We start from the raw sequence: 14,073 nt of genomic DNA, 5'->3' as shown, positions 1-14,073 counted from the left end.
TTCTGCTCATTTCACTTAGTATCAGTTCATGTCAGTCTCTCCAGGCCTTTCTGTGTTCATCCTGCTGGTCATTTCTTACAGAACAATAATATTCCATAACATTCATATACCACAATTTATCCAACCATTCTCCAGTTGATGGGCATCCATTCATTTTCCAGTTACATCCTCATACAGTATTGTTGAAGTATATAATGATCTGGTTCTGCTCATTTCACTTAGTATCAGTTCATGTCAGTCTCTCCAGGCCTTTCTGTGTTCATCCTGCTGGTCATTTCTTACAGAACAATAATATTCCATAACATTCGTATACCACAATTTATCCAACCATTCTCCAATTGATGGGCATCCATTCATTTTCCAGTTTCTAGCCACTACAAACAGGGCTGCCACAAACATTTTGGCACATACAGGTCCCTTTCCCTTCTTTAGTATCTCTTTGGGATATAAGCCCAGTAGTAGCACTGCTGGGTCAAAGGGCATGCACAGTTTGATAACTTTTTGGGCATAGTTCCAGATTGCTCTCCAGAATGATTGGATTCGTTCACAACTCCACCAACAATGCATCAGTGCTTGACTTAATTCTTTGCTGAAGCAGGGCTCTGTTTTTGTGCTGGAGGATGCACTATCCCAAGCTTCATGGTTTTTGTGCAGCTGATTTCAGAGATCCTCCCAAGCTTCATGGTTTTTGTGCAGCTGATTTCAGAGATCCTCCCCGGTACCTGTAAGTTTTCAGTTCTTCCATGGTGGGGTTCTCCAAGGATAGGTGAGTTCATTACTCTCCTGGCCCACACTCTGGTCTCTGAGAGACAATGAACCCTAGAACTATGAGAAGGATTCCCATTTCACTGTGGTTGCAAACTCTGCTGTGCTAGAGCTCCTATTCTTCTTGGGGTCTGCCATCATAGCCGGCCTCAGTGCTAGCTAAGCGACTCCTGGAATCTCCTTCTGATTGTTAGTTGTTCCTTCTGTGTGCTGAGAGTTCTCAAAGCAGCCCCTGCTGCCGCTGCTGATTGAGTCATTGGCCTGTACTGGGACTAGGGGCTGTGTGCTGAGGCTTGTGCGGGACTATGCTCCACTCTCTCCCAGGGCCACAGACCTTTCCTGCTGACCTTAGTGATTGCATTGATTTCTTTACATCTGTTAGAAGCAGTTAGTTGCTTAGTGCTTCTTGGCTAATTTGTATAATGTTTAGTCTTTTGTAGTTATCTCTAACTGCTTGCTATAGAGAAAAGAGTGAGAGATTTTAAAGGCCAGAAATGTGCGTTGGAATCCTGGCACTTTCACATCTAAGTTCTGTGATTTGAGGTAAATTAGTCCTCTCTAGGTCTACATTTTTTTTATTTAGAAAAAAAAAAGTTTAACACTTGCATTTTCTACCTTCTGTGGCTGTAGGAAAAATGCTTCTGGTAGGATTTCATTCAGTGAATGTGATTCTGTTGATTACTGAGAGCAGAATGTAGAAATAATTTGCTCCATTTCTTATATCTCTATATGCTTAAGAATTCTAAATTCTACCCCTTTATTACTCTTTTCTGTTTCTCCACACATATATATTATACATAAAATGCTTTTAGTGGCTTTAAAAATCACTTTATTAAAGGAATGCGCTGCTGAAAATTAAATCATATATGGCATAATATATTCTTTTGAAATGGACCTTAAATTAATCTTTTCTTTCAATGTATAATTATTATATGAAAGGTTTTGAAAAATCATGTGTAGGAGTATTATTTGTTACAATAGAGTCATCATTCCATAAATGGTTAAATTTCAGAAGACTGATTTAGAGAGTAAAAATGTTTTTTATAGATGGAAGAAGATTGAGCATCAAAGTACTGAGATTAGTATTTCATTGAAATAAATTTTGGTGCAAAACCAAAAATTAACATGATTTGGCAATTATGCAATACTTTTTTGATGTCAATAGGATTTCCATTTTTCTATTCTGTATTATGATTACCTTAAAATAGGAGTAAATTTACTGTCCTTATCAAATAAATACTAAAAACTTTGAAAGACAAATTGAGAGTCTTAAAAAGATAAACTATATTAATTTGTATGTCCTGCTAATTATTACTAGAAAAAGGGTTTGTTATTGAATACTATTCTGAATTTTTTTCTCACCTGAAGAACTAATAGCAATCAATATATTTCTTTGTATAGTCTTAAGAAGGTAAACTATAATGTTTGGGCTAGCTTTCTTGAGGTTCTTCGGACAGTCCTTAGTCTCAGCAGGATAGACACCATGAGAATGATCAAGAATAGAGTCTAGAGTCTTTATTCTGGCTCAATCTTGATCTTAGTACAGGAGGCATGAGAGCCACCATAAGGCTGGTCAAAGACAGAATGTCTACCTTCCAGTCCTTCTTAGCCCTTATATACCTTAGTGTAATTATATCATCACAGCATACTGATTATGTGTGAACTTAGAGAACCATTACATCATCATATTAAGTACTAATTATATATATATGAACTAGAGAACCATTATCTCATCAATTCCACTGTTAACACCTTGTTTCAAGTATACTTCTCCAAAGTTCTGCCCTCCACAGTAAACTATATTAATTTGTACGTCCTGTTAATTATTACTAGAAAGAGGGTTTCTTATTGAGTACTATTTTGAATTTTTTCTCTCTTGAATAACTCCTAATATCAATCAATATGTTTCTTTGCAAACTGAGATGACTTTTTTTGTAGTTATAATCAACACATATGTAATTTTCGTGTTAGCCTATTAGTTACCTGCAAATGTCAAAGTCCTTTATGATTATTTACTAATTTAAAATTAGCTATGTAAGCAGTTCCTGAACTTTAAGCACTTGACCTCTGAATGACTCATACATTATTAATGTTAACGACTGTAAACCCCATCCTAATCTCCCCCCACATTATTACCATGACTGCCATGTGAAATATTTGAAGCTTTTAGAGAAACTGGCTACAGAAGTAGAGAAAGAAAAGAAACAATGAAAAACAAGAGTAATTTAGGAGTCTTGACTTCAAAGTCATTTTAAAATACTCATAAATTTGCAATCTTATTTACAAATGCCAGAAACTGGTATTGGCTAGGGCTCTAATTAGTGGTCATTAATGATTAGTCAATTGTTACTATTTGTTATTTGCTAGCTATTATTGATGATTAGTTATAGATGATGAATTCGTGCAGTTTTGCCCAAATGGTCTTTCTTGGTACTTAGTTATTTGGAATCAAACGAATAGATCTATTTCACAGAATATGTAATATCATATTTGAACAATTTCTTTTTTAACCTTTCCATAGCTATTTTTTTACTTTTATGCTACGTGGTCAGGTCTCTTAATTTTCTTATTTGAAAATCATTTGTATCTATATGTGAATTCAGTTGAAAGACTGCTGCTCATTGGGAAATGATACACAGCAACTTTTTCAATTAGTTTTCTTTTCCCTTCATGGAAACGAGAATTTCAGAGATGTGGACATTGTAAAATACATTGGTATGTGGAGGAAAAGGGGCTTTATTGTCTGACCTACAAAAATGAACTGGGTGGATGGTTCTGTGGAATAGCTTATTTTTTTTGTTCTCCACCCTTGTTCCTGTCTGTACCCCTTTCCTATGCTGTTCTTTCCCTCTCCCCTTTTGCTTATTTTTGAAGGAAGAAATTGAAATAAAAAGACTTGCTTTGGAGAAATTATGAGGCAAGTTGAACAGCTTTACTAACATTTTCTTGAACGTATTGATAGCATTGATACTTGGACCTATGAGACTAACCAGGTACTGTATTAAGTTGAGTTGAAGTCCCAACCTTAGAAGTATAAGAACAACCTAATATGCCATGTAAAAAAGGAAAAAAATTAGACAGTAAAAATAGAAATAACACAGAAATAGACTATTAAGGAGCTAGAATACATACCAAGGCTGTATATATTTCCATTTATGATTGGTGACCTTCATAAACTTGGAACTGTACTTCCATTGTTTGTGAATTCATCATTTCTAATAATTCACAAAAGTATGTACAAGTAAACTGTGAAAGGGTGTTTTCTCTGAAAGTGTTTTTGTCAATACAGTTTATTATTTGAGTTATATTAATTATATGCTATATTAGTAGGATAGGGCCTAATTTTGATTAATTTCAACCTATTTTAGGCTTCTTACAAGTCTTTTATCCCCAAGGGAGTGACAAATTTCATTTTTATGCAAGTCATTTCACCCATTTGACAATTAAATACTCATATGTTATTGAATTGCTTCTTAAATAAAGAAAAAATGATTAAATAAAATTGACACAGCAATCTTGTATAACACAAATAAAATTCTACTTTTAAAGTCCCTCCTTTCTCCTAACAATATTTCTGATTCTGCTCACTTAATTTGATATAAGTTCATATAGTTCTCCCCACACTTCTTTGAATATATTATATTTCTTATTTTTACAGCACAATAACTAACACCATTATATTGATAAACCAGTTTGTTTAGCCATTCTCCCCCTGCTAAATCCATGGGTTCTCCCATTATTTCTAATTTTGTTTTTGGTGCTGGTATGAATATTTGGGTACTCATGGTACCATTTTTCCTCTGACTTTTACTTCTTTGGGATACATACACAGAAGTGGAATCTCTGGATCAAAGCAAGTGTATTCAGTCCTTTCTTGAATAATTTAAAATTATTTTTCTGGAATTGCTGGCCTAATTCACAATTTCACCAATTATATCTTGGGGTGTCTGTCTTCTTGTAAATTTCCTGTGTATTAAGAGATATAAAACGTGATTATTATTTGTTAACAGTTAAACATTTTTATTCTGCGACAAAAGCCTTGTAGTAATATTTGTGGGTCAGAAGTTGGGCATAATATAGTCATTTTTTTTTTAACATAGTTACCCATTACTTTCCAGAATGGTTGAATTAAATCAGAGCTTTCTCAAATATCAATCTGACCAAATCTCTCTAACAGTGACAATTTCCATCTTTTGATGTCTGCCAATTTACTGATTGTGACATGAACTTCAGAGTTGTTTTGAATTTGATTTCTTTTATTACAGTGATTTGGAGCAATATTTCATGTAGTTTATTGTTTGCTATTCTTCTTTTGGGAAATGTTTATTCCTATGCTAAGATTACTTTCTGTCACATCTATCTCTCTATCTCTCTATCTATCATCTATCTATCTATCTATCTATCTATCTATCTATCTATCTGTATTTATATACAAACTGTGTGTATCTCTGTACTTTGCATCTAGTTTCATTGAAATTCTGGTCTACAAATAAGCATATGTGTTGTTACATAAGATTTCAAAGAAAAAAATGTAAAAGTAATGTGTAGGGATTAGTATTTATGAGTGGGTGAATAACCAGATTCCAATAGTTGTGCTCAATATAGATGGTTCTTTATTTTTATATAATAGCTGTTCATATCTGACATCCAGAATGTTGTATATATGTGATCCTATTTGATTCTTATAGTAACCCAGATATGTTAAGAAAACAGATTCTTTGCCATAAAGTAGACTTGTGACATGTTGGATGTCTTACATTGTTCTAGGTCTGCTTGCTTTACCAGCTTTTTATGCTATGTTTGATTTCTATTTTATCTACTTTGGGCATTTTGTCTACTTTGGGCATTTAACAAGGATTTTCTGAAAGTGATCTTTGGTTGTGGAGTGGGCTAAAGCATTATGGGAAGGGGGTGTAGATCTAAAGGGATGTGACGGGAAGTAGGACAGCAGTATAGAGGCCTTTGCTGTGGGTAGTAGTAGAGTCTGGTAGACAAAACACTGGGCTTGTAAGAGCCTAGAATCTCTTGAGACCATTTACTGGATTTGTACCACTCTTAGCCAAGTTATCTGAAAGTCCCAGGGACAGTATTTCATTTAAAAAAATGCATTGCAATGAGAAGCAATTTAAACTATGAGAACTATAAGAGGTCCTAGTTATATTATATATGGTGACTATGTCAACTTATATTTTACTAAAATCTTTTAGGTTATTTAACTTGCTGGTGATGTGGTAATTAATGTCTTTATACTGAGGCCTCACCAGCAGAACAGTATTATATTTTCAGATTGAAACAGAGGCTTAGATTTATGTGGTAATTTGTGTAATTCATTCATTGGTTCTGCTATAATGTGTCTTCTTGCTTTCTAGATTGAAATAGTACATTTATTTAAATACTGATTCTTTTAAAATCACCTGAAAAGTATTTTATAAAAATCATTTAATGATATTTGTATAGATTACAGAGGCTACCTTTAGGTGCACAAAAGCCTTATTTTTTTGGTTATTTTTAATAGTCATGTGGTTTTCTGTCTTGTCATTTCTGATTATTTATTATTTTATCAAAATTCACATTCTTTTGATAGCTTAATAAATTTCAAAGCAAAATACTTAACTAAGGCTTCTCTCTTTTATACAATAATGACATTTTTATAGTGTTTCACAGTTAAAAGATTTATATCTTATTTTCAAATCTTATTAAATATTTTTGAAGTTATTAAATATTTGATAGACAATAAGCTCTTTGAGGTAGGGACTTTCTTTTTTGTTACTATCTGAAATGCTTAGCACATTGCCTGGCACATTGTATAGGCCCTAACAATGCTTGCATTAATTTTCAAAACAATCCTGTTAGGTAGGCAGTTTCATATGCTGTGGTTTTTGTTGTTTTGTTGTTAGTTTTTTTTTTTTTTCCTCTAGATGATGATCAGGCTTTGAGAGTGGTTAAGAACTTTCCAAATTGCAAAGATAGTACAAATGGAATGGGGCTTGTCCCTGGGTCTTCTGATTTCAAATCCAGGACTCGTTTTACAATGCTATAGATACTGAAAATACCTTTTTGTTTTACATCCATTTTCCCTAGTTAGTTTCCTTTTCTAGCTTTCTTTAAACATTTTGTTTTTATTCACAGATTTGACAAGCAAGTTGCCACAATTTTAATAATATAATGTATCTTGATGCCACTATTGCTATTGATCTTTATTTTTCTTCCTATAAAGCAATCCACATGTAGAAGACATTGAGAATTTATGATTAGGAACTTCCAGTGCCCTGTTGTCCAAAAGACAAAATATGCTTTTTGGTAAAGAATTTAGAGCCCTTCACAATTTTGTTAACTTATTTTCTTGTCCTTTCTTCATTTTTAACCTTCCATTATGATATCACTTGAGATCCTCTCTTGAGACACTCTTTTGATCAGTAGCTATTGAAAACTATAACTCACAGATTTCAATAGATTTGTTTACTTTTGCTGTCCAGAGAAAAATTTTCAAAGTGAAACATACAATCAATGCATAAATAAAATAATAAAAAAATGATTCTTCCATGCATATGTAGAATGTCCCTTCATACAGGTTTATCACATTCTTTGTTAAATGGAAGGCACATGCAAGGAGAACCAGTAGCTTTAGACAGTATACATGGGAATATTCATATGAAGGGACTTCTATGGCTAGGACATCTTACACTTTCTACATACCCTCTGGATATGTAGTGATGATTTCTACTATCATCTGCTGAGCCTTAGCCCTTTAGTCCCTTGAAGGCCACCTGTTACTCTTTCTGCTAATCATTTAGCATATACTGATTAAGTACCTACTTTGTGATAGCTATTATATTAGTTGTTGGGGATTTAAGCACCAAGAATGAAATAATCTCTACTTTCCAAGGAGGAAGACAAGATGTATGTATAAGTGCACACACAAACTTCACACCAGGGAAAAGGATGACTTTGACCTTTAAGAAATGATGAAAAAAATCTGACAGGAACATATCTGAGCAGTTTTCTGTGCCACATGAGACTTGCTCCAGTATGGAGCCAACAGAGGGATGGGACACCAAGATGCTCTGTTCTGCTTAACAAGGATTGCATTTTGGGGTCTAATCACACAAGTAAACCTCTATTGTTTTATGTTTACTATTTCATTAAACTTTATATTATTAATATAAGTAAAGGGTATCCTAGAGCTAGTGGGGAAAGATTTACTTGCTGTAGGTGTTTTGCAAGTTCCCAAAAATGAATGCATTTTTATTTTATCTTAGAAACCATAAGTATAGATTAGAGATTAACTTCTTTCTGCATGGTTAATTTTCTCCTTCATATAGTCATAGACTGGGAAGGATGAAATAATAATGATTTTTCTCAGTAATCCTTTTGTCATCTGTATTCAGTACTTCTCTTCATCTAAGAGGGGAGGTGGAATCAGATAGGAAAGCAGTAATGTGAAAAAATATTTGCAAGTGTATGATGTGTCTGATTAAAAAATTGAAAGCTCAATTTGCTCAAAATGAAAAAAAAGTTTTTTGTGCATAAATATTAAGTACTCTAGAAGTGCAGGAGAGATAACAGGTTTCTGAGTATTTTGTAGCATTGGTAATATTGGAAATGTCTGTTGGTCTTGGAACTTTATGTTCCTTGCTATATCACTTTTTTTTGCAGGATTCACCTTTTGTTCTCTTGTAATTTTTTCAGGGACATCATTGCATATCTTAACTTTGTTCATGCAGTTTGATCCCCTGATACCAGCTGTTAGGACAAATATAAGTAAGATGTTCATATAATGAAATGGTTATTTAAGTTATATAAGCTTCTTGTTAATAACTAACTTTAGAATTTGTGATTGGATTTATCTCATGGAGTTTGTGCTGAATTATGGTACTTAATATATATCTTAGTGTCTTATGTGGAAAATGCGTGAGCCTTAGGAGATTAAAATGCTATTAAGACATATTCTGATTCTTTCATTTCCCTAGTTTGATAATTTTTACTGCTGAACTTGGTTAACTGTCTTTAAAAGTCAGTTAATTTTCTGTTGGTCTTTTAGCCTAAAATAGCATTAGTATTTCAAGTTCTTTATATTGGAATTTCTGTAGTGATGTTTAGTAGAAGCCTTATTGCTCTATTTAACTAGTTGAAAACAGCTTAGGGAGTAAAGCTCCCCCTAGTGCTTGCTGGATAAAATGTGTATTTCTCTCTCTCTCTCCTTTACTTGTCCCCCTTCCCTTTTTTCCTCTCCCCTCCTTCCTTTCTGTCTCTCTCTTTGTCTTTCTCTCTCTCTCTCTCACACACACACACACACACACACAATTCAACTTGTCATAGTCTCCCATATAGTGTCATGACTTTCATGTTCAGAAAACTTAATATTAACTTAAGTTATCTTTGGTTATAAAGAATTGTTTTTCTTTTTGGCAAATGAGCTGTTCTGTTTTGTATCTTTGGGATTCAATGAGCTCTTTTCATTTTTTTAAAATGGCAACTAATTTTAAAAATTACTCCTAAAAATCCTTTTTAAAAATCTTATTCTCACATAGAAATGATTTTGAAGAGGTTATTCCAGAACAGTAAAAGAGCAGTAAGGTCCTTCTGAACTGGAATAGGGTCTTAGGGGTATGTCTGTTGTTCAAGGACAGCTGGCTTCATACTGTGAACTTTTTAGCCACAGTGACTCTTAAACCATCTACTGAGTTATAAAAAGTTTGGTATATGCCTTAGTAGAAAATATCCATTCTGATGAAATTTCAAATCCTTGAATTGTTGAATGAACCATGTAAATTTTTAAAAATCTGTCCTTTGTAGAGTGAGCTTTAAAAGATTGTAAGGACTCAATATTTTAATTTGTTATTTGATTATTTCTACAATGTCCTTCATAGTCATGGAAAAATGAAGAAGTCACCCTTGCCCCACTTAGGCTAGAATTACATATCTTAAGTTTCTCTAGTTGGTTTTTGGCATCAGAGTACTGATTTCTAAGATATTGAATTACTCTTGATGTACAGTAATTGAGTTTGCCTATTTTTAATCTTCAGCATTTAACATAGTCACATACACAAAGAGCCTATGATTATGTGAGAATCAAAATGCTCATGTCTTCTTTGTATGCACTTACCACACATGTTTATCTTCTTGAGTTCCATCTCAGTAAAATATGACAGTAAGTCTGATAACATGGAACTAGATGTTTCTCATGGAGTGGTATGATATGGCAGGAGTTGAATATAGAATAATGTTCTTGGTGATCTTGCAAATTGACTTAGAATGCTGATTACGGATGGAATGAAATTAGTTAAGAGGAGGAAAAGAATTGTAATAAGAAATCCTTTGTTTTAAACTAGTTATAATTTGAAATGTTCATTCTTAGTCTTTAGCTGTCTCTTAAATGGGAACTTTTAATAGTTAAAAAAAAAGCTTAAAAAATGTTTTAATTATGGTGGAAATTGAAGTCTTCACATTGTAAGAACTGACACTATTCAAGTCCTGATTTATTTTGTTCTTTTCAAAAGGCTCTAGTTCCTTGAAACACTGATATTCAATTTATGAGTACAATGTACTACTTTACTATTAAATGGTGTATTTCAGGGGTTCTGTTCATAGGCAGAGGATTTAAACAGCTATAGGTGGTTTAGGAGTACTCAAAAGATATAGCTAGAAGAGAAAAGAGAACAGGAAGTTATTCTATTTACCTGCTATTGGTTTCATAGTCCCTTTCTCTTAGTAATTCACATACACGTTGTAAATGGTTTTCTTCTGGGACAGATCTGTTCATATCCTCTCCTTCCATGCCCCTTTTCTCACAATAAATCCCAGTGGCTCCCTATTGCCTTTATTATGTAATTGGGGTTTCATCCTACCTTTCCAGTTTGTATAATTATATAACAATTATATTTTATAACAGTATATTATCCTTCTCCACCTCCCAGTCATTCAGATGGGCCACTAAACAAGTATTTATTAAGCCCTTAACATGTGTAATGCACCTGACATTGTGCTAGGTGCAATCCCGATTCACAATTAGCCTTATAATCTAGTAAGGACAATCAGTACATAACTAAGTATATACAGGTAAAGATTTAGTGAAGAAATAAGAACAAATACAAAGTACTTAAATACAAGGTAGTTTGGGAGAATGGGCAGTTGTAATTGGTAGATTAGGAAAAGTTTCATCTAGTATCTTAAAAGTCATATAACCAAATTTGTCTTCTTTTTTTTTTTATCGTTCCTTGAATAGGACATACTGTCTTCTTTCTTACTGTTGTTAAATAGTTGTCTTTTATGACTGAAATGTATTCTCTTCCCACATCTGCCTTTTGAAATTTGTTTTTCTTCAAAATTCAGCTAAAATTCTGTCTTTTCCACATGAAATCATTCCTCATTCCTCTTTGTTCCTACATAGAAGATGTAAAAGATGACTATAACACTAATTTCTAATATTTAATTTGGAACATTTTGATGAGCACCATTTTCTTAAACATAAAAAGATCAATTCATTCATATTAAATGACAAAAAGTCTAACCAGGGGTCCTCAAACTTTTTAAATAGGGGTCCAGTTCACTGTTCCTCAGACTGTTGGAGGGCCAGACTATAGTAATAACAAAAACTTTAAATAAAGAAACTTCATAGCCCTGGGTGAGGGGGATAAATGTCCTCAGCTGCTGCATCTGGCCCGCAGGCTATAGTTTGAGGACCCCTGCAAGACCTTACACAGCTTTAACTCCCTTAAAGTTACCTTGTTTCTTTTATTTGCTCTTTACTCAGGAGGTAAAAGAGGCACCAGGAGTGGTAAATAGAAATAGATTTGGGAGAGCAATAGATTGTAGAAAGAATATTATGTAATAGTTCACCAGTATTATGTAAAAGCAGCCATGACAAGACAGCCATCACAGGTTATAAAGTTTTGTTATTTATAGGTGAATAGCACACAAGAGTTAACGAGGAAAGGAGTTTTAATAATTAACAAAAAGAAAGACAAGTTCCCTAGTGGAACTCACAATTAAGCAAGAGGAAGAAGCCATTAAAGGGAAGATCCTCTAAGGTGGGGAAGAGAGTACCCCGTAGTGATGAGGTTTAGATTTATGGAACCAAAATGAAATTAGGGTTTCTGGTGGTCAGGGAGTTAAATGATAAAGTCTAGTAGCAGGTTTGGGGTTCAGGGAGCCAAATTGAGAGGGTTGGCTCCCCTGCACCCCCTTGGGATTTGGCACAAGGGTAGGGAGTTTAGGGGACTCCCTTCTGGCGGCACAGAGGTTCTTTGTAAAGGAATTTACAGACTCGAAAACCTAGATTGATAAAAGAGAGTTATTATGGGAATTGGAAGTAAGGTTAAAGTCTGGTTAGGGAAATAGGTGAGGGTAAAGAGAGGATAGCACTGGAAAGAGTATTCCAGTGGACAGAGGCTCCTTGGGATGTCAAGCATGGTATGACTGGCATGTTTGGAACCTCTGCAAAGAGATTTTAGTTTGGCTCTTGTATAATAGCGGGCTTTGGCTACAAGCTGAAGGGGGCTTGTGGGTGGAGTCCCAAGTTGGCTCCTAGCTGGTTTTCAGCTTTGAGCTAGAATTTGAATTGAATTCAGTGAGTTTCAGGACTGAGCTGTCCCCACCCAGATAACAAAGATGATTGTCCTTTGGGGAAGAGTCCCTCACTGAGGCAGAATTGAAGGAGATTTTCTTCTTTAAGGATTTTCACAGTTTTGGGGTCCCCTCTTCATTCTCACCTCAACCAATCAAAACTTAAATTCATTTAAGGGAAAAAGGACTTGGGGCAGAGTCCCTTATTGAGGCAGAGTTGAAGGAGATTTTCTCCTTCAAGGATTTTCAGAATTCCAGGGTTGCCCTCTTCAAGAGAAGGCTTAGTCCTGAAAAGGAGTTAACAAAGATCTGTACCTTGAGTGAACCTTTTATAGGGGAAACAATCATACCTTTGAAAGTCTCAGGATTCGAGGAAGGGAAATAAAGGAAGGAACAAGGATACATATTGGGATGTTAAAATTGTTTTTAAAAATTAGGGCTTAACCAAACAGTTTGGAAAGTTTCCAAAAGATTATTTAGAGATGCAAACTAGACAGCCTCAAGAGTGGATGAACTGATTAAAGAATTTTAGCCTTACATTGTTGAAACAATAGAGGCTGAAGAGAAGAGTTTTGGCTAAATAGGATATTCTGGGAGCATTTACTTGATTTTGATTTTCATTTTTAACAATTCATGAAAATGAGCTAGTTGAGGTTTACATCATTTTATATAAACCTATATAAATGCACACTGACTTACATGTTAGGATATAAACTCCTTGAAAGCAGGAGAATATTTTATCTCTTTCTTCAATCAAAGGACCTGAATTTGAATCCTGGTTATGTCACTGTGAACCCAAGTGTCTTGAGCTTTTTAAATCATTCTGAGCCTACTTTGTAGCTTCTTTCTTTGTAACCTTTGGAAATTATTATTATTATTTTTTTAAGGAAATGCATATTAACTTTAATGTCAGCCTAAGCAAAATCCATTTAGGAAAGGAAAATTCATTAAAAATCTAAAATATTTCATTCTGAAGCCAGGTATAAAGATTATTATCACTTTTGCTTCTGGTGCTCCATTTTTATGGGTAGTTAGCCTGTTCATCTTAATTCCTTCTCCAGATATTTACTGAAATATAGTTACAGGGAACACTAGGAAAATAATTATCAGCTAGATATTTCTTCAAACTATGACTAATACTGTGGTATCTCCCTAATTAATGTGTCAAACTCCTATTTTCAGTTAATTTTAAACAGAAAAAAGAGGTCATTGAAATTAGAGCATTCCTTTTGAAAGAAATCAGAGGCTTTCTTTGACTTTCAAATCCCAAACAATTCATGTATTTCCTGTATTCAGTGTCAGGAAATGCTTGACTTTGTAAGCAGTAACGGTTACTACTAGGAGAGATCTTTTAACTGGCAACAGTACATTAACATAAACTTTGAGAAATATTGCTCATTGAGAGAGAAAGCTTCCTGGTAAATGTAGCAAAAGATTCTTACTAAGGACTATATTCATTATCAGATTTACTGTTCCTTGGGAATGGCTCCCCTCTTCAGCTGGATTCCTGATGAAAAGGTAGCTTTTAATGTAATTAGCATTTTTTTTCCTGAATTTTCTTTTGCATGGATAAACTAAACAAATCTCAGGTCGCAGGTCAGTCTTAGATTTAGAATTTTATTCTTAAAGTTAAAAGGATTAATGTGCTTAACACTACCAGGTTTCTTTGGTACTTGCTCATTTAATTATGTATACTAATTAAATAATATGAAATTGATAGCACAGTGCTCTAACATAACAGTT

General features: G+C 34.0%; 1 protein-coding gene across 10 annotated transcripts in view; it reads left to right on the top strand.

Moving 5' to 3' along the window:
- Positions 1 to 14,073, top strand: part of TBC1D4 (TBC1 domain family member 4) — a 196,701-nt gene that overhangs the window by 102,680 nt on the left and 79,948 nt on the right. The window contains exon 1 of one of the 10 annotated variants that reach the window (XM_031958490.1): positions 13,604 to 13,848. The exons of 8 other annotated variants lie outside the window; for them this stretch is intronic. In XM_031958490.1, coding sequence (XP_031814350.1) covers positions 13,813 to 13,848 — 36 coding nt within the window. In that variant the 5' untranslated portion in view covers positions 13,604 to 13,812. Of the gene's footprint in view, positions 1 to 13,603; positions 13,849 to 14,073 lie in introns of those variants that run through there. One more of the 10 variants, XM_031958492.1, reaches the window with a different exon arrangement.

Source organism: Sarcophilus harrisii, chromosome 3 (genome assembly GCF_902635505.1).
Source record: "Sarcophilus harrisii chromosome 3, mSarHar1.11, whole genome shotgun sequence".
NCBI lineage: Eukaryota > Metazoa > Chordata > Mammalia > Dasyuromorphia > Dasyuridae > Sarcophilus > Sarcophilus harrisii.
This window is presented reverse-complemented; position numbering and strand designations above follow the sequence as displayed.